Source organism: Atractosteus spatula, chromosome 14 (genome assembly GCF_055471065.1).
Source record: "Atractosteus spatula isolate fAtrSpa1 chromosome 14, fAtrSpa1.hap1, whole genome shotgun sequence".
NCBI lineage: Eukaryota > Metazoa > Chordata > Actinopteri > Semionotiformes > Lepisosteidae > Atractosteus > Atractosteus spatula.
The window spans coordinates 1,034,807-1,055,234 of record NC_142719.1 but is presented as its reverse complement, the minus strand read 5'-3'; the positions used below and the strand labels follow the sequence as shown (position 1 = coordinate 1,055,234).

Sequence of the window (20,428 nt, the reverse complement as noted above, 5' to 3'; positions counted from 1 at the left end):
CGGAGCCCGTGGGCGGCAGCTGAGGTGGCGAAGGGGGCGGCCGGGCGCCGGGCCGGGCGCCGGGTCTGCTCAGAGTGGCGCTCTGTGGCCGTGGCCTCCCACGGCTGCGTGTTAGACACAAGCGCTGCAGTTCCAGCCCCAGCGCACATCGTGTCTCCCTTTACAGAAACAAGGGTTACAACTTGGACTAAGACGCAACAGAATAGAAGCTGGTAAATCTTGACTGCAGTGAGGCTTCAGCTCCTTCATGAGCACAGTAGAACAGTGTGCAGAGGGCTCTTTATGAAGTTTGAATTGAACGCACTTGCTGCAGATGCATTTCAGTCACCGGCCCTGGTGTGCTCATATGAAATGTTAAATTGCTACGTGTGTTTCATGCTTCTTGGTTTATTCTGTTGTATTTATGAAGGAGTTGTGCCTTCTTCTTGCCTCAAGAACAGAGATACCAGCAACATCAATTCTATTTCTTATAAGACAATCACAAAAAATGTCCCGTATAACAATTTATCAATTTTTAATTTTAGCTTAAATTTCGTTTTCCAGTTTGGGCTTTGCACGTACGCGGAAGTACAGATAGAGCTCAGACGCCTGCAGGACGTCTGAGCCAGATCTGCGCCATGCAGAGACCTGCAGAGCCAGGGGCTGGCTGCCACGACTCAGGCCAGACCGACCCCAGTGTGCCACTCTGATGGACACCGCCACAGCCCACCAGCCCCCAGACAGCACAAAAAAGCACCTGAACAGTTATATGTCAATGGTTTAAAACTCAAAACCTGACTGCATGTCTTATCCGTTAAAAAATAAAACAAATAAAATAAAATCTAATTTCTAGAATTAGGAATCTCCTCACAACAAATTTGAAAATTACTGTAACCTGAAGCAGCAATTTCTGTAGTTGAGAAAGAGTAAATAGAAATAAGGTAAAATAATGGTAAAAAGAAGATAAATAGAATTTAAGACAAAATGATGGCTCTTCATTGACATATAATTGCAATGAGACCATTCACTTGGAGAGCGACTTGGGTTACTGCCTCTCAGATGGCTTTTCTTCTTGCTGTGAGGCTGGCAGTGATCACATGCACATGGGTGCCAAAACAGGACAACAGGATGAGTGTAATCTGAACCTGAAAGCAACTCTGTCTTTTAAATATCAGCACTTTAGGGGGACAAAGCTACATTTTCATCACAGCCTTGCAAAGGAATTTGACCTTTGCAAATAAGAAAGCACCATGTCACTTCCCTGCAGGGAGTTAGATCCAAAGCTGGGCGTTTGTTCCCTGTCATCTCAGCTGGAAGGCTGGGTCACATGACAGGGCCCAGTCACAGCCTGTCACCTCCACTAAAGAACTGGATCACATGACAGGGCCCAGTCACAGCCTGTCACCTCCACTAAAGAACTGGATCACATGACAGGGCCCAATCACAGCCTGTCAGTTTTGCTGAAGAGCTGGGTCATTTGACATGGTCCAATCGAAGCATGTCATCTCTGCTGAAGAGCTGGGTCATGTGACATGGTCCAATCGAAGCATGTCATCTCTGCTGAAGAGCCGGGTCATGTGACAGGACCTCAGAAAAAGACAGTGACACAGCAGAATCTGAACTCACTTCACCAATCCTCTGCTTACCTGCTTAGATCAGTGGAGAACAAATTCTCATCTACAGTGGTGGCCTGGAGAGTACCCGATTACCGATTATACAATGCAGTAACTCATATGTATTTTGTCTCATGAATTTTCGGTAGGTGCCCTAACACAGAAGTTAGTTTTGCAGTAGCTCTTGATGGAGGCAATTTTAATCAATTACTTTTTCCAACATTAACAGTAAATTTGACAGCCAATCTGTAATCAATGTCTTCTATTTGTGAATGGTCTGATTGCTTAAATGTTGTGAAAAATTGCTAGCATTGATGAGTCACAGTTCTGCAAGGTTTGAGCTCCACTTAAGCACCAACCTGAAAATAATATATAACAGAATTTAGTGAATAGCTATTTCCCTTCAAGCCAGAATCTCCCATTTAAAAATCAGTGAATGAATCTGAATTTTGCACTTAAACAGCTTTTTATTCTGTTTTCCTTTTCCCTCCCTTTTTATTTTTTCAATTTTTTTAACAGACGTTGAAAAACTGCTCTCTCTGCTCCTTCTCTGCATGTGTCAGAAAGAGGGTGGCAGGGCGCCCTGAAGCCCGTGGATGAAAGATCACTGCTCGGCTCTTTAGGGCCCTCGGAGGCTTGGGGGGGCGGGGGGGGGAGAGGGGTTAGGGGTAATTTTATCGCAATAATCTCTTTCCCAAACTCCCCCATGCAGTGTAGCCTGCCTCAGGCAGTGAGAAACCAGTCTGTTAACGGCCAGGCTCCTTAGAAGTAGATTACCTGCTTTTGTGCATTATTTCATTCCTCTTGCCCAATGTCTAAGCAGTCATTAGTACTGTATGTTTACTAATATATCAAGACCCACCCAAGCTGGAACTTTCAACACATCCCCTGTATCTGCTTGGCCACATGGTCCTCTGACACGCCCCCCTGCAGGGTCGTTTGTTATGTGACCCGCCGTGACTCCTTCACAGCACCTGACAGGAGCATCACCGATCCCTCGCTGATGTCACTACAGGCTCCCGGCAGGCCGTAGGAGCCACTGTTTTACTAGAGCGCCAGGGGAACTCATTCCAAATCGTGCCGCCATTGAACCAGTTACCCACCACCTTCAGAGCAAGTAACCTGGCCCTTCCTGAAGGAAGAGGGACACCCATGGGTTACAGTGACAAGGCTTTTCCAAGCCAAACTGAAGTGTGATGAAAGTGTGTCTCCGACCCTTCTGCCTCTCGCGGTCTCAGAGGGGGCCTGGTCGTGCTCGATCACTCGACACTCTGTCACATTCTTTTCTCTTCCCCACAGCCACCCCTGGCGCTGATCGGAGAAACGAAAATCGAGGTACTAAAGGTGAGGAGCTCACGACAAGATCACCAGCTCGATCGGGTCCTTCTGCCTCACTCTGTGTGCCAAGGCCTTCCCCCTGGCTCCTTAAACCAGCTGCTCCCTTCCGATCTCTCCCCTTGGTAAAAGCGTTCTGCGCATGGCACAGTGGAGCGCGTTCTGTGCGTGTTTCTGCGCGGGACGTGCAACAGTATTCTCATCATGTCCGGACCTAGCCCCGGCAGCGCTTTCTGCAGCTCGTGTTCCTTGTGGGTGACGCGGCCTCTCTCTCTCCCAGCAGGGCCTCTGCAGAGACTGCTCCCAGGGCCTGCCCGGCGTGCCAGGCGTGATCGGGATGAAGGGAGAGAAGGGGGAGCAGGGGGAGCAGGGCCAGCCGGGAGCAGAATCGAGCGACGGTTGTGAGAAGGTGATGGTGCCGCTCTCTCTCTTGGTGTTGGCCGGGGGTTTGCGGGGCAGCGAGTGACAGACAAACAGATTAGCGTTGCACCAGGGCTGAGTTTTGTTTCTGGTTTTGCATTGCAGTGCTTTGAGAGGCTCCAGAAAGAAGAAGCCCGGGTAGGTGCAGCTCTTCTGACACTGTGATTTCCTGCAGCCCTGTGCAGCTCCCACGTAGTTCCATCGGTTTTAAGTTGCCACTGCGATCAAGAGGAATACTTGTCCTGCTGATTCTGCCCCGTGCTGCAGAAACACTCTGCTGTGTGAGCACACAGTGCAGAGAAGGATCGAAATGTTGGTCCAGACAGGATGCTAGGAGCCCAAGCATATGAAAATGCACAGGCATCATCTAGCAGCAGGACCTAGACAGAAACATGTGTTTCAGCCTCTCAGGTTAGGGTTGAGGGTGCCTTGAATAAATTACCCAGCCGTGTTGTTGAAGCCAGGATTCGATACCCTGTTTTTTTCCCAAGAAACAGCAGGATGAAATCCTCCCATCTATCAGAGGGGCTAGATGGGCCAAATGGCCTCTTCACCTTCTCTCTGCTGGGAAATAGAATCTGGGATCGAATGAAACTCTGGGACTTGTGCTGCACCAGGAGTTACCGTGCAAGTGAAGGCTGTGATTGGCTGGTTGATTTTTGGAGTCTCGGGGTGTCACATTGCCAACCAGAGCCCACGACCGCCTCTCCATCCTCGTGACGGGGCTCAGCTGATTCCCTCTCTCTGTTTCAGGGTGACAACGGCAATGGGGGTCCAGGGTGCCCCGGGGTGCCAGGTACCCCAGGGATCCCCGGACAGCGAGGGGAGAAGGGAGAGCAGGTGAGGTGGGCAGGTGGGTGGGGGGCTGTCCAGCGCGTTGTGATTTTGATCCCGGCTTGATGGATCAAAGGCAACGGGTGATGAAATGCTGTGCTAGCAGAGGCGGAAAGTGTTGTACCCGGTGGATAATGGCCACCAGGAACGGTGTGAGATCCTGCCTCTTCGGGGGCGCCAGCATGACCAGAATGCTTTCTCCCACTGTGCAGGGTGAAGAAGGATCACAGGGTTCACAGGGCCCCAGGGGGTTCCCAGGTCCTCCAGGACCCATGGTAAGTACAGGAGTCAAAAGAAGCACTAAACCCCTCTAATAAGGAAGTGGAGCTCTGGAAGCACTAAGCAGACTGCGAAGCCCAATCTGTCCTTTAAGACAAGCAGAGCTGCAGTGCTTTGTTTGATCCACAGGGGGCACTCTTCGGTCGATCTGTTGATTGGCACTCAGATTCTTCCCATGTGTCCGACAAAGACTTGCGAAAGAGCTTGTCTTTATCAGGGTTTCTTATATTTTCTTGGGCGTTGTTATTCCATCCATTTTATCGAGACTTGTAGATAACATCTGTTACTTTTAAACATTTCTCAAATGTGTATAAGAGGTTACACATGGATGGAGGCCAGTTCCAGGAGCTGGATGGAGTACCTTAATGAGATAGAATGTAATTTAGTTGATCACAGTGCCTCTGGCGAATGGAGATTATCTGTCTTTTGGTTATATAGTTGTTACTGTTGTTTTATGTCATGTGATCACGTCAATCTGTCACATACTCGATGTATTAAATGTTTTTTTGTGTTTCTTAACATAATCATATGCTTCAAATTTAAAATGGAAAAAAACCTCCAAATAAGATACAATACAAAGCCAGCGCTTACACTTCACAGCTTAATTCTGTCAAATCTGAGGCAAGGTCCAATTTAATGATGTCTGCACTTTGGAATATGGTGTGCCTGTAACTAGTAAGGGAACAAGTGCAAGTTGAAGCTAGGGTGTCTGTGTGAGAATAGCCCTCCAGGCCCCGCCCATCCTGTCTACAGGCCCCACCCCCTGGGTCCAGTGTGCAGATGGGGCTGTCCCTCTCACTGCCTGTTTCTCCCTCCAGGGTCCTCCAGGTTTCCCTGGTTCTCCAGGTCCCTCCGGATTACCTGTAAGCAGCCTCCGCTCTCCTGCCCTTTTGCTTGGCATCCCTCCATCCACACCCACACCCAAACACACACCCCCTCTGTCTCTCTCTCTCTGTGTCTCAGTTTTATCGTCCAGTCTGGTCTGTGTTTCCTGCTGAGGCTCACATGGGAGTCGAAATTGGGCAGCATTGGACAGGAGGGCAAAGCTGTGAATCCTGAGTCAAGACTACTCTCTGATGGCTTGGTGCACAGATGTGCAAGTCTGGGCCCTGTAGTTCTTTGTAGGTCTGGATTGGAGTGATGGATTGGAGATGGCAGCCAATTCGTTTTTTGCTCTCTAACTGAATTGTTGCAAATCCAGTCCCGCCATAGTCCTGTTTTCATGGGCGACTCTGTCCAGAAAAGAGCTGAGAATTATGCTTTTCATACTCTGTCCCTCTTTTCTGACAAACGTACCTTAAAATGTTTGCTGTGATGGTTTTTTTTTCATAAACAAAAAAATTAAAAACTGTGGAAGACCAGGCCACAGAGTATTTTTAAATGTATTTTAAGAAAAAAAATTGAACTAATCAGAAGAAGCAGTTCGTCTACATTGCTAGAGACTGTCTGGACTTTCAAAAAGTGTTCGGCCAAACACAGGGAATTATTTATTCAAATAAACCTCAAACCACTTAAAGAAATACTAAGTGAGCTTTCAAAAGAATAGGAAAATGCAAAGTAACCGTAGCATTTATGATTTTTCTTTCCCCCAAAATGGAAATTATTCATTAATTTAAATTTCATTTTTACATATTAGAAATAGAAATAAGAAAACTAATTCCAGAGCTTTTTTGGTCTAGGCAAAAAAAAAACATTAAAAACTTTATTATATATTTCAGAGTATTTCATAATAAGATCAGAGCTATGTTGTACAGACCAGTTTACCTTCTACAGACACAACTTTTCTGGTTTTATTTTGTATTTCTTCTACAAAGTTTTAGATAACAAGATCTGTTTAGATCTCTGGGAAAAATAGCCCATGGAATCCCAATGTTTGGCCTGTTCTCACAGACACTGCTGTAAAACTCTAAACACCTAACTGCCCTGTCGAAGCCTCTGTTCTCCTCCTGACTGTCCCATCGAGCCGAGTCCCCTCTCCACGTGATTCATCCCACACAGCAGCCATCACAGTGCCCTTGCTCACCTGTCTAATCGAGCCACGTCCTGCTGGCCTGTCTCCCCCTGCTCCTTCACTGGAGCTGCGCAGCGCTGACCGTCCCAGGCTCCTGCCTGCCGTGAGCTGGTGACCGAGTGCTGGGAGTAAAAGACTGAACTTGTGATTTTGCCTCTTGCTGTAGGATGTCCTGAGTGCCTGAGTTGTTTTTAAAACAGTAAAGTTTGATTTTAGTTCAGCAAAACAGTTCTAATTATTCTTACATTGCAAGAATTGTGGTACAATTTAATGTAGGACAATATTTTTCTATAAAGCAGATAACTTGTTTTTGTTATCTTTTATTTAGCAAGCTGTTAATTTACTAAACACCTTCTTCAGTTATATTATGCAATTTTGTCTTTTGAGAGGCCTAGCTAGACAGTTTTATTTCTTTGAAACATAAAATTAGATTAGTACATTGTAAGCTCAGTAATTTAGTATCTTATCATAAGAGTTCAGAACAATTATACTTCTGCCAGAAATTTGTAGTTTTAAACCAGAACTGTTTAAACCAGAACATATGACAACTATTTAGTAAATTTGCAGTTACTGAGTTTTCATTTGGATTTTGCTAGAGGTGGATCTGAGAATATCACTAGTAATTTCCTTTGACTAGTCATTTAAGACTAAAGGTTCTGCAACTGTCCTGCACAATTAGGTTATGGCAGCTCCCAAAAAGTAAAACTCCTGTCTTCTGTCATCCATGTAGAGCCAATAACTATGAGCTTGTATGATGGACGCTTAATTTTAGAACCTAGTGTTAACAGGGAAACTGGTTCCTAAAGCAGATTAAGGTCAAGTCTCAGTGTAAATGCAAATTCTTTGCTCGGCTGTTTTCATGTGATCACAATTAGTATTCCAGAATATGATTGTATTAGTGTCTCTAGAGTTATTGTCTGTAGGAGTAGATTCTTTATCTTCCACTTGAAGATTCAGTTATAAGCCGTCAATAGTTATTTCTCCTGTTTTATGGCCATTGCTTAATTGCCCTTTTCACCAGTTGAAATGCTATTACTGTACATTTGGACTACCAGGTTTCTAAATTGTTCTGTTATACAGTCTGCAGAAGCGAAAAACAAAGGCAAAAAGTCAATGATTGCCTTGTTCCCTTTTTACTTTATTCATTTTGGGGGTTTTTTATGCACTGTTTTGAATTTAGAGCCAAGAAAATGAAAAAAGTCATTAGTTGTACTTTCCAATATATGACAGAATATTTTGCTCCCCTGCCTTTCCAGGAATTTCTTGGTCAGAGTAGAAATGTTACATCTGTCAGCCTTGCTGCAGCACTAGCTGTGGGATTAACTGTGCTTGCTGATCGTATGGAAAGAGCTGTTTGTTGAGCTGAGTATGTGCTGTGTACATGAAGATTTCAGAGGTAGTTTGGGAGCTGCAGTGTGAACACAACAAAGAGACAGATGGGGGGAGTTTTTAGGGTCGGAGAGATGTGATGTGATTGCTGTCTCACAAAACATAGGGCAGTACAATTGACTTTTTCTGGGTCCTTTAGGTATGGAATGCCTCAGTGCATTTTGCATTGAGAAAACTCACAATTCTTCTGCACAGTGAAAACATTAGTGTATGAAAAGTTCCTCTGTACTTGTGTGCATTTGGAAACATGTTCAGGATGCAGAACAGCTAAAATCCTCTCAACTGCAACAGAGTTCTAGTGAAACGTTTCTCTTCCGAAGGGCCAGCAGGGAGAGCGTGGACTTCCTGGCCCTGCAGGAATGAAGGGAGAACAGGTGAGTCCATCGGTATTGACCTGACTCCTGCCAGGAACACCAGCAGCAATTGTGTGCCATCTTCCCCATGAGATTGCCCTGAAAGAAGACACGATAGCCGTCTTATTTTAGGTTTTTATACAAATAGTCAGTCCACGTCAATACTTGATGCCAAGCTTATGTCTGCATCTCACCAAAAAGCAATAATCCTCAGTCGTGCGTGTTGTCCATTCGTGTTTATGGTGCTCTTGTCTGTTCCATGGCGCAGAGCTCCAGATGTGGTGAGACCTGCTCTTTATTCCTGTTGTCCACAGTGCCACTGAAACAGCGTTGTGTTTTCTAGGGTCCCCCAGGGTCACCTGGATACCCAGGATCAATGGGACCTCCTGGCTTGCCTGTAAGCATTGCAGGAGTCACTCCTTTTCTCTCTGCTTTCCTTTTGACCATGTGCTCTGAGTCCATCTGCTCCAGACACACAACCTGAAGGGATATTTACCAGATAAGCCTCTTGAAACACACAAAGTCAATCACAGTGATTGAAATGAAGAACCTGGATTTCATTCTAAATTTAGGGAAACCGACATCTGTTGTTTGTGACCCTTCATGGTAGGACTCCAGGGTGACCAGAGCTGTACTACGGTTATAAAACCTTCACGGAAATGCTGGACTTCAGAGCATGGCATACACTTGGTGTGTGTCTTCTTACATGTTCTCCAGAAAATTCAAACTCATTTGAAACTGAACTGCGCTGTAACTTCTTGCATCCTCTACATAAATATAGTTGGCACTGGTTTTACTGCAGTGCATTGCTGCGTACTAGACAAAAAAAAGAGTTATGTATTTAGCCTGTAAGCCAGTAAAATTACTTTTCCTATAATCAGTAAGAGTGACGGTACTTGTTATGGTTTCTGTCAGGCTAATATTTTTCACTTGTCCCTTCCTGGATCAATGGACTTCGCTGTGCATGTGCTTGTCTGTCAGGGCTGCCCAGTGACGTTTCTCACCATCACTTCTCTGTTTACCCCTCTGCAGGGCCTGAAGGGAGAGAGGGGGAACCCAGGGATTGTGGGACAGAAAGGGGAATCGGTAAGGATGTGACTTGTTGGCATGGAGAAACAGCTGTGTTATTCTTAATCGTTAGCTGCAGTTGGAAAGCAGCATGCAGGACAGGGAGCCTGAATTCAGACCGGGTGTTTGATGCACCTGGAATGGGAGCAATTCCAGAATCCAAAAACCTGACTTCAATCCATTGGTGCTGTTTCAGGGCCCTCCAGGCGCTCCGGGCTACCAGGGACCTGCTGGATCGCCGGTGAGTGAAATGCAGCAACCCTGCGCTTCCTAGACAGTTACTCATTTTATGCAGATGAGTTTGGAACCAATTATAAAGCAGGAGAGTTACTGTGCACCAGGAGTGGCTGCACCCCAGCAGGTCTTTCTATTTAATCATCAGCTTTAAAGACTGAACTGACTGCTTCTGGCCCTACACTGCTATAGGGTGTCAGGGTTTTCATTTTGACATATCTCCAAAATGCTTAATTGAACAAATCACCTGCTTCAGTGGTCAAAATGAAATTGCTCAGAGTATTACTGCAGTAAGCAGAGCATCGAGGGGTGACTCCTAATGCCTACTTGACTGGCTCTCCATCGCCCCTGTTGTACACATTCCACAATGAAATGTGAACAAATTCTTAAACAATTAAAACTAGAAGTAGACAATGAAATTATACCAAGGGGATTTGGGCCGTATTGACAACAGCAGGTTATTTTCTAGGGCCTTGCCATGTGTAGTTGGGATCTAAGCCCCAGAGAAGTCTGGAATTGAAAGGCCTGTTTCTTATCTCTGCTCAGGGCCCGAAGGGTGACCATGGCGTCCCTGGGAATCCAGGACTCAAAGGGGATCAGGTAAGGGGCAGTCTCTCTCACTTCAGCTGAAACACCTCGACGTTTCTCAACACAGTAGAGCTGGATGCAGATTCATCACCGAATACGCCGGCTGTTTCCGAGTTCCTCACGTCTTGTGTTCTCTGCTTTCTAGGGTTTCCAGGGGCCACCGGGGTTTCCAGGACAACCGGTAAGGCAGAAACCGGTTCTGCAGAGCTGGCATTCGCAGCAGGGAGGCCCGACTCCTGCTCGTGTGCTGCCGGGGCGAGAACAGCGACGTGGGATGGCGGCTCTTTACGCTGCCTGAATAAGCACGAGCACTTCTCGCGCATTTGTGCCAGAAGCAGGGAGGGCGGTGGTGGCACTAGAATGACCCGATCCAGATGAGGGAGGCAGGCGTGGAGACTGTGATGCCTGCTGGGCGTAGGGTTGCATGCGGCTGGAGGTGTGCTCTTGACGGGGGTGGTCCTGACTGTGTTTTTGTTTCTGCAGGGCCCTCCCGGATTCCCTGGCAAGGCTGGTCCTGCTGGTCCTCAGGGGCCCTCGGCAGAGAAGGTGGGCGTATCCACTGGGTGGATCTTACTGTCTTATTCCTGCTTCCGAAGTATTTCAGGAATCGCTGACTCGTTCATGCTGGCTGACTTGCAGTTTATGAACGGTTTCATATCTGTTTGGCTCCATGTCCTCCTCTGTGAAACTGAGTAATTTTGTTGACACTTAAACACACACAACTGCAACTCCTGAAACTCCTGAAACAAAGATTGTCCCATAGATGCACGAGTGTTACCCATTTCTCTTGCTAGCTGAACGTGACATCCTGCCCTAAAAATCATGACTGACCAGCATCGTCTCTCCCTCCCCGTACAGGGCAGCGAGGGGCCACGGGGGGCCCAAGGCCCCATGGGGCCCCCTGGCTCACCTGGGACACCTGGAATGCAGGTAAGGGAGGTTGTGAGGTTGTGAGATCTGTGCCGTGTGGCAATGCATCAGGAAGAGCACTAAGATGGCCTGTGCTCTTACTTCTTACCTTCTGGGAGTAACTGTGAAATTCTGAAAGATGCAACTTGAAGACAAGAGTAGGTATGGACAGGAGATCTTCACTTTGTTTTGTGCAGCAAGCACTGGTTTGCGGGGAGTTTGGAGGAAAGGTGGAGGCAGTTCATTTACAGTTTTAAAAAGCAAATGGAGTCAGTGACCTTTCCCCGATGGCAGTGTGACTTAGGCACAGCAAGGGGGATGAGAAAACAAAGCGCTGCTGTGAGGAGCTGTGGCCACTGCGTAGCACTTACTCTCCCGTCTCCTCCGTCTGTCCAGGGGCCTCCAGGGATTGAGGGCATGGATGGAAAGGATGGCAAACCAGGGCCCAGGGTAAGAGCAGGTCCTTCCACCACGCTCACCCAAGAGCTGTCCAGCAGAGCATGCAGAGCTATAGGCTGCAGCCCTGGAAGGTCTTCTGAGATCTTTCACTGTGTGACCAGTTTGGCTGCTCCTGTGTTGCATCACTGCAGAATCCCCACAGCCCATCCAGGGAGCGCCGGCATGATCACCGAGTTACATCATCGTCCTGCTTCCAACATACAGACTTTACTGTTTCATTCACGTTTCTATCTTCCCGTTTGGAAAAAGGTGTTAGCCCCATCAGCTGATAATAAGAGTAATGAAGATCATGATACAAGGCTGCAATCTCGTGAGGTTAATCCATGCATCGCTCTGCATGTATGTCCTGCTCTAGTCCCGGCAGGTGGGATTCTGATGCCTGCAGGTTTTTATGTTGACTCTCGATGTGCTCTCTCTCCTCTCCAGGGTGAACCCGGTCCAGTCGGTCCTATTGGTCCCAGAGGTCTCCCAGTACGTATTCTGGCAGCCATTTTATCTTTGTTATATCCCAGAATATCTCCAGTCAAGAATCCCAGTTAAAGAAATAATCATTAATACAACTGAACATTCACATGAACTGTTAGTGTTTAACAAGAAATGACTCTTCCATTAAAATTCTGCTTTAAAAGCAGTGATGGTGTAATGATGATGTTGCCTGTATTTAAACATATCAACAGCTTTGGAAACATGTCTTCGGCTAATTTTTACACAACTTTAATTGTGTTCCAGGGATTCAAAGGAAAAACCGGACATACTGGCTTTCCGGGACAGAAAGTAAGTTACTTCTTAATATCAGTGACTGTTACTATAAGAATATATCTGTTGAAGATTGGGGGTGTAGGTTGATGGCCTAGAATAGCTACTTTAAATAAGCAGTGCTGAAGAAACTCGAGGAGCAGTGTTATATCTCCTTATAATCCTTTCTCGTCCTTCAGTTTAGGGTTTATGGAGAATCTCCTTGTTCTGGACCTAGGTTTTATCCACCTGCTCTTTTACACAGCTTGTGTTATGTAGACATACCCCACAAAGGGCTGTTAGAAGGATACTAGAGTGTCCTGTTCTCCTCCTCCCAGCTCCCAGCACTATAGTCTGGTAATGCAGCTGATGTGCAGGGCATTAAACAGTTTTAGAAGAGGAAGTGCATAGAACCAGTTCTGATGCCTCCTTTGTGGCCGAATCCATCTGATAGGTAATGCAACAGCTTAGTTTGCTGGAGCCTGGTCTTGATCTATTGCCCTGCGAATCCTGCCGAATGGAGGTCGGGGTGACACCGTTACCACCTTTCTCTGCAGCAGGATCCAGAGGTTTGTCTTTCCTTAAGGTCCAGCTCTTCCCAGTCCTCACTGAAGTTATATTCCTGATGAAGCTACAACTTGAGACTTTCCATGTAGTATGTTCTAATGTGTTCAGTCACGATAGCATGATCTAAGCAGTATCTTAAAAAAGGTCATGAATAAGGCAGGAACATGGGCCTGACTGGACACCCAGCTGTGTAGTGCGAATGTTGTGTGGGATGAGGCTGACCCCTGACCCTTGATCTTTCCCAGGGAGACATGGGACCCCAAGGTACACCTGGAGCACCAGGACGGCCTGGCATGGAGGTGAGCTACACTTCAAAACTGCCCATCTCTACAATTCGAAATGAGGGTGGGATGCCCTGCCTAACACTCCCACGTAATCTGTGTCACATCAGTATTACAGAACATGGTTCCCACCAGGTAGCTGGGAGCTGGGAATCTAATACATGTTATTAAACTATTGGATTCTTCCCCATCTGTCCACTGTCGTCCTCTCCCTCCCATCTGTTCTACCTTCTGGGTTCTCTGAGTCTGGGAGGACCACGGCTTTTCTTCTTCTTTTTTTCAAGCTGATAAAGTTCAGATCTTCCTCCCTCAGACACTCGCATCTCCTCCTGTATCGGTGCCCATCCCAGCCAACTCCTACTGAGAAACCTCTCGACTTCTGACCGCCCGTTTTCCTCTTCCCTCTCTGTGGACTTCCCCATCTCAGGGAATGAGCTGCACACAGATACCAGAGCCGCTCAGCTGCTCAGGACTCGTGTGTTTGGACAGCAGCTGTGTTCTCTCAGCTCCCAGCTCCACTCTTAAGTGTCGGACACTGTTGTCCCACTGTTTTTAATTCTCAGACTGGTAATGCAACTTGCTAACTGCACTTATCCACTGTACCAGGGTAAACATCTCTATGATGTGTTTACATCACTGCTCTGTGCGTGTCCCATTTTTAAATTCCTGTTTTATTTTGTTTGTGCTGACCTTGCACGGCTCGTTCAGTTTAGGCCTTACCCTCTTTATTATTTAATTTTACTTGCACAATTTTTCCTTGTACTTACTGTACATTTTCTAATGGATAAAGGCATCTGTTAAGCAAATAAATAATATCATGTGTAATCTGATCCACTGTAGCTTCCTTTTGGCTTTGATTCTGCTAACAGAGCTGTTGTTGCAGGGTGATCCAGGGACCCCAGGACCACAGGGGCCAGCAGGACCCCCAGGGCATTTAGTGAGTATCCGACTGTAGTCTGTGTGATTGGAAAATGAGCTTCATAGCTTTAAAGCTTTAGTGTTGTTTCTTTTTTCCCTTTTACAAAACACAGAATACCTCATACGAATTTAGCTGGAATATTTTTTTTTAATCATAGTTAGGAAATATGTCTTTTTGAACCCGTACTCAAGTAGACATTTGGTGTGAATAGTGGGATACCTGGGGTGATATGCTCTGCTGAGTGCAGTAGTTTATCAGATCTAAAACACTTTCAGCCTGCTCTGGCCTGTCCTGATATTGTCCCGACACTGTAGTGATCAACATTTATTCATGGAAAAACATATATGGGTTTGTGACTCAAACGTTGTAGCAGGTTGTCAGCAGCGACACAAATGAATACAATTGTTTAAAAATCAAAGCGCCCCAAAAGGCTTGTTGATTTTTTAAATGTCAGACCTGTTTGGTTTTGCTTTAGGGGGCAGCAGGGCCTATGGGACCCCCAGGACCAGCAGGGCCCCCTGGACTGGTAAGTTACTTTTCCCTTTCTGGTATTCACCCCAGTAACACACCATGTTTTGTTGACATGTGTCCATGTCTTTATTTATCAATGCAATCCTCACTGCAGTTATAATCAATTAATATAACTGAATCAATATAATTAATTAAATAAATAATTAAATCAACATGCTGTTACCACACTCCTTACCAAGAATAAAACGCTTTTTGATGATGGATGGAGCTACTAAACCAACTTAAAGCGTTCCAGCTCATGGTTGTATTTGTTTTGTAATCAGTGTCGTAAGTTAAAAATGTAAAGTAAGGTACAAACCACTTGCCGCTCATTTAACCAAACCTTCTTGCCACAGACAACTGCCAGCTGGAGCTCAGTACATGTGTAGGCTCAACATGTGCTTTGTGCCTCTCCTCAGGGCGTGAAGGGGGAGAGAGGTCAGGTGGGAGAAAGAGGTCTTCCAGGGATGGTTGGTCCTCCTGGGCCTCCTGGTCACCCAGGCCAGTCTGTGAGTATCTGGTATAGATCTGTGAACACAGTTAGTCACTGCTTCATCTGATGGGTGTCCTCCATCAACATACGACACAGTTACAGTAACTCCTATCGTTCTGCAGGCTCGGTAGACACCTTTACAGATTCATTAGAGTACCGTGGATACAGTTCTAAGATGCTCCTAGATGCTCCTCGTGAATCAAAACCAAATAATTTACATCTTATAGTAAATTGAAATTTTCATGGCCACCATGTTGTATATTATATGTTTTAATCAGAAGACAGGGAACGTCTTGTAATGCCGGGTGGTGGGATTTTGGCACTAACGCTTCCTGTTGCTTTCTTGTGCAGGGAGAGCCGGGCAGTGATGGCACTCCGGGGAAGGATGTGAGTAAAACCTGGACATTTCCAGTGCATGGAGCATCGATCATGATGCCTGAGACTGCGCCTCTGTGCTTGTATCACACGCTCACACATACAGAACGGGTGCACTCTCTCCTGCTCCCAGAGAGCCACAACTTCCAGGATAGGAAGCCCAAGGAACTGGAGTCAAGCTAGTGTTGGTGGGATGAGAGCTCTCCAGGACCTCCACTGAGAGAGAAATGGCTCTGCAGGAGTAGGAAGGACATATTCCAGTGACAGTTGTACTATTTTCAGCAATTTTCAGATTCCTGCAGGTCCTGCAAAATCTGGAAAAGGGCAAAATTAATATGGAAGGTCATTTAAAGAACAGAGGACAAACAAATGCTGTTGGAGAAACCACTGTAATGCTGTTCATATCGGCTGTTGTTGTTGAAGAACTGATAATATTCAAAAGTTCAGTAGAGTTAAGGAATTCGGGAGGTGGCAGAGTTGTTAGCTAGGGAGAGGTGATGCCATTTCTTGGGAGAATGTCGTCCTGGGTGTGTGAAGGAGGAATGGTCCTGGAAGGTGGGTATGGCTGTGATAACGGGTCGTCACTGTGATAACGAGGCCACTGCAGTACAAGACTGTTTCGCTCTGAGCTGAAGGACATGTCTCTGTCTGCAGGGCGCTCCAGGACAGCCAGGGGAGAGGGGACTGGCCGGGCAGAAGGTGAGGACATTCCAGACTTTCTTCTCGTCTTGCTTTGATTAACTGGACTGAGTAAAGTCACTGCCCTGAGCTCAGAGGGCCCCTCCGCTGACTGAGTGCGCTGTCGCTGTGCCGCAGGGAGAGGCAGGCTCTCCGGGTTCGCAGGGCCCCCCTGGGGAGCGCGGACGCCCGGGGCTGCCCGGAGGATCTACGAAGAGCGACTCTAGCGGAATTGGGCTGATGGGTCCGGTGGGGCCCCGGGGAGAGAGAGGCAACACAGGAGCCCCCGGTCCTGCCGGGCCACCGGGAATGCCAGGAATGCCAGGAACTGACGTAAGACGGCCACCATGCCCGGAAAATTTTTCATTAATCCAGATGTCAGGAGAGCAGTATGGTTGCTCACTGGAATTTATCGATAAAGCTTCTTTTGACCAATGTAACACATCAGTATTTTTTAAGTCCTCCCTCTCAGGCCTGTATGGTTTGCATGCACTGCAGTGCCTGCAAATGCAAATGAAAATAAAGTTTTAGTCCTGTCCATCTCTTTCTAGGGAGCTGTAAACTACGACGAAATCAAGAACTTTATTCGGCAGCAAGTCATGAAGATCTTCGATGGTAATGACACTTTACGTTTTTTTTTGTCATTTAGTCTGATGATTTTACTCAGACAGCATACAGAGACTAGGACAAGGGGAGGACAGCCACATCACCGTCGGTCATGTGACAGTGCGGCATCACCCTCGGTCATGTGTAACATGTGACTCCCTGCATAGAGCAGGATGTCAGCTCTGTTCCATGTCGTTAGGATGGGGTAAAGAACACTCACTACCTTGGCTTTCCATCCCACACTATTAGCAACCAATTGAGCTAAGCTGGCCTGATGGCCTCCAGTCTTTTACTACTTTCTTTATAAGGGTTGAACAGGGATCTGTCTGGAAACAATCCCTTTACTTTGAACCACTGGACTGCCTGGCCTGCTGTTCTCTGGGGTGCATCAGCTCTGCAGCAGGCAGGGGCTTACAAGGGGTGCAGTGTGGGAACCCCCTGACCCGCCTCTCCCCTGTCCCGGCAGAGCGCATGGCCTACTACATGTCCCGAGTGCAGCTCCCCGTGGAGATGGTGTCCTCCCCCGGCCGGCCAGGTCCTCCCGGAAAGGACGGGATGCCCGGAAGACAGGGGTCACCCGGAATGCCAGGTATTCCCGGACAGATCGGCCGAGAGGGACGACAAGGCCCCCAAGGACCACCAGGTGAGTCAAATGTAGCAAAGCCCTGGCCAAACAAAGACTCTCCAGTGCAGGAGTGCAGGGCTCCTTCGTTAGTGGCAGTGCACAGTTTCTAAAATCATTACAAGTGATTCATTTGTTAACAACTGCTGCCCGCTACTAATGATTAACTGGACATTAGTCATCTACCAGTGTTACCATCTATCTGTGTTACAGTATGTAAAGCTGTATGTATCTACTGTATAAAGAGATATTTTGCATCCCCTAAGCCCAGATGTTTCCAGCTGTGCTGTTTCCACAGGTGTTCCAGGGAATAAGGGTGAGAAAGGAGATAAAGGAGTTGGGGAGATGGGAGACATTGGACCTCCTGGGGCTCCAGGTGAGATATCGTACAAGCGATCAGCCTCTCCTCTCTCACCGTCTTCCTCCTCACCTTTCCATTCAACCCTCACACCCCCTCTGCCCCTCCCTTCCAGGTGTCCAAGGTCCTCCAGGTTATGGGAAGATGGGTCCCCCAGGTCCTGTGGGTCAGCAAGGGATCCCTGGGGTGCCAGGTTCCCCAGGAACGCCCGGCTCTCCTGGGAAACAGGGACGCTGCAATCCGTCTGACTGCATGGGCATGATGCCCGTGGAGCAGTACCAGCCCAAGAGCATGAAGGGACCTTTCCGCTAGGAGAGACGGAGAGTGCACGGGCCACGCCCCATTGGGCTTTTTGAAAAACTCTTTTCTCTTTTCTTTTTTTTTTTGTTTGTAAGAAATAAAGGTTCCTGGAGGATCTTTTGAAACACACGCGTGCAGGAAAAAATCAATTTCCAGCTCCTACCCCCACCACCATCACCATCGCTACCACCACCGGTTCCACATCATCCCACATCTGGACCCTCTCCCCTGCAGGTGGACAGCTGGACCGCTGGCAGGGTCAGGCAGTGGTCAATAGCCTGGACATTCACCCAGCAGAGGGTGAGGAAGCTCTCTCAGCTCTGCCCCTCGAAGGCCTCTTCCCCATCTTGTACAGCATTTTTTTTTTTGAAAGCAGGAGCAAAATCTGTATATCGTCGGAAATACTTGTTCGATCGTCTCCTGGTGTTTGTACCGCCCCTGAGCTCACCGATGTGTTTCACCCGTGTGTTCCAGTGGTGGAACTAGAGGACACGTTGGGCTCAGTTATCAGTCCGCAGTACAACACTGAATGAATTATTACAGCAGTAATATAGCGAGTCTATCAGAACTAATACTTTTCAAAAATGTTTAATCACCTAGTAGAACCTCATGGTTTCGTTTGCGATTCACGTTTTTGCTGAGATGAGGAAAAACCTCTTGAGCAACAGCGCCTGAGATTGCTGATGCTGTGATGACCTTCCCCTCCTTTTCAAGTTCATGTGGACCATGGAGACTCTTTCAAAGCCCAGAGGCTTACCAGGGTGGTTTTAATCAGGTGTTTGGTCCCATATAATCTGCTTCCTTTACAATGGTGCTGTGTTTTCTTCCTCTGTTGTTTTAAACCACTAATACCTTCATGGTTACAAAGGGAAGCTTGGAGCCCCACAGTGCTGTCTCACCTTGATGACATCATACCAGATGCACAGAGGCAGGAGTGCGTTTCATCTTTGGATAAAGAGGCACGGCTGTGTTGCCAAGCACCTCTGTGTGACGAAAGGCCTTGATCTGGAGCTTGATGATACTGTACTTCTGTGGCAGTGCCCTGGTGAACTCGAGGATACCAGTCCAGTTGCGGGAAAGTGTGCTGTACATATTAGTATTTCTGTTGCTGAGCTGTTTCATGAACATTCTGACAGCAGCACGTTGCGAGTTCTTCGCTGGGTCCGTGCACGTTTAAATTCACTGATCGAGAAACAGCTCTGCCTTCATAAGCTATTGGGTTTCAGGTGTCAGGTGGAGGAAGTGTCTGAGCAAGTGAGAGGGGCAAACAGTAAACTTACAGCTTTTTACGTTTTTCTATTCTATTCTGTTGCATATGCCTTTACAATTCTGGCAATTGGCAATCCTGGAAGGATTAGTATATAATTCTATAGTAATATAAAAAAGTTTGTTTTTTTTTGTGCACACATCGTATTCTTTATAAAAGAATCATAATCTTTTTCTGATTTCAGTTCCTGGAATTTTTTCCTAAGCTCTTTAAACACTGCTTCTTGTACTATACCCATTGGCTACAATACAACACAACCAGTCTCACTGCCTTCCCTGGGTTTTAGAGCTAAAACAAACCAGCTAGCTTGTTGCTGTGCAGCACGGTGTCTATTCCACACCTCCAGCCCCGTCTTCACCGCCTCCACGAGGCACTGAGCAACAAGTGAGTTCTCCTGTAAAAGCCATCAGTCTTGAGATATTTTTTATGGAAACAAAATAAATTTTTTAAGCAAACTTTTAATTTTGTGTCCAGAGAACATTTTCTTGGCCCGTTTCACAGCAGTACCGTTGCCATGAGTGGGGTGGGGTGTGTGGGGTGATGTAAGAAGAGCTGTAACGTAGAGCTCAGTTTCACCTGGAAAAGGAGAGGAAAAAATGCAACATCTCTGCTGCAGCCTCCTCCTCAGCTGTGTCCTGCAGTGTGGAGTCGTCCTCAGGTGTGTCCATCATTGAGGAGTCTTCCTCAGTTGCGGTCCTCATTGTGGAGTCTTCCTCCAGTGTGTCCTGCATTGTGGAGTCTTCCTCAGGTGTGTCCATCATTGAGGAGTCTTCCTCAGGTGTGTCCTGCAGTGTGGAGTCTTCCTCAGGTGTGTCCTGGAGTGTGGAGTGTGGCAGGACCTGAAAGCTGATGAGGTCTGTTCAAAGCGATTGGTTCACACTTCCGGTTCAGGTCTACATCTAGTCATATTTTTTAAATCCTGTTTTCAGTCAGTAGGTGCTGCGTCTGTCTGCCGATTGTTCTGGGTCATTTGCTGACAGGAAAAGAAAAAAAAAAAACAAATACAACCTCCTGCAATTTGACTTCAGAGACAGAACCTCAGGCCAGTCTGAGAAGAGCCCGCGCCAGTTGTCAAGCCACTGCACACACTAACCAATCCCAGCAAACTCACCCTCTCTCTGTCCGCTAACCTCTACAGAGCCGATGTGGCTCTGCAATAATTCGCCAACAATCCCTTGTGGATTAGCCAGAGCCATGGCTGTGGCTGTGATTTCCCTTTGTGAAACACTGCTGAGAGCTGTCAGTA

At 47.1% G+C, this 20,428-nt stretch overlaps 1 protein-coding gene across 7 annotated transcripts in view; it reads left to right on the top strand.

Annotated features, from left to right (window-relative positions):
- col16a1 (collagen, type XVI, alpha 1) overlaps nt 1-19,644 on the top strand; it is a 58,281-nt gene extending 38,637 nt beyond the window's left edge. For 3 of the 7 annotated variants that reach the window (XM_088931750.1, XM_088931751.1, XM_088931748.1), the window contains 28 exons: nt 2,892-2,936; nt 3,208-3,336; nt 3,453-3,485; nt 4,101-4,187; nt 4,394-4,456; nt 5,279-5,323; nt 8,181-8,234; nt 8,557-8,610; nt 9,246-9,299; nt 9,478-9,522; nt 10,062-10,115; nt 10,249-10,284; nt 10,587-10,649; nt 10,962-11,033; nt 11,409-11,462; nt 11,898-11,942; nt 12,201-12,245; nt 13,019-13,072; nt 13,938-13,991; nt 14,449-14,499; nt 14,903-14,992; nt 15,328-15,363; nt 16,006-16,050; nt 16,168-16,362; nt 16,581-16,644; nt 17,102-17,278; nt 17,556-17,633; nt 17,731-19,644. In XM_088931750.1, coding sequence (XP_088787876.1) covers nt 2,892-2,936; nt 3,208-3,336; nt 3,453-3,485; nt 4,101-4,187; nt 4,394-4,456; nt 5,279-5,323; nt 8,181-8,234; nt 8,557-8,610; nt 9,246-9,299; nt 9,478-9,522; nt 10,062-10,115; nt 10,249-10,284; nt 10,587-10,649; nt 10,962-11,033; nt 11,409-11,462; nt 11,898-11,942; nt 12,201-12,245; nt 13,019-13,072; nt 13,938-13,991; nt 14,449-14,499; nt 14,903-14,992; nt 15,328-15,363; nt 16,006-16,050; nt 16,168-16,362; nt 16,581-16,644; nt 17,102-17,278; nt 17,556-17,633; nt 17,731-17,927 — 2,019 coding nt within the window. In that variant the 3' untranslated portion in view covers nt 17,928-19,644. The remainder of the gene's footprint in view (nt 1-2,891; nt 2,937-3,207; nt 3,337-3,452; nt 3,486-4,100; nt 4,188-4,393; nt 4,457-5,278; nt 5,324-8,180; nt 8,235-8,556; nt 8,611-9,245; nt 9,300-9,477; nt 9,523-10,061; nt 10,116-10,248; nt 10,285-10,586; nt 10,650-10,961; nt 11,034-11,408; nt 11,463-11,897; nt 11,943-12,200; nt 12,246-13,018; nt 13,073-13,937; nt 13,992-14,448; nt 14,500-14,902; nt 14,993-15,327; nt 15,364-16,005; nt 16,051-16,167; nt 16,363-16,580; nt 16,645-17,101; nt 17,279-17,555; nt 17,634-17,730) is intronic. The other 4 variants (XM_088931752.1, XM_088931749.1, XM_088931754.1 and 1 more) reach the window with 3 other exon arrangements.
- Nucleotides 19,645-20,428: the final 784 nt, after the last annotated feature.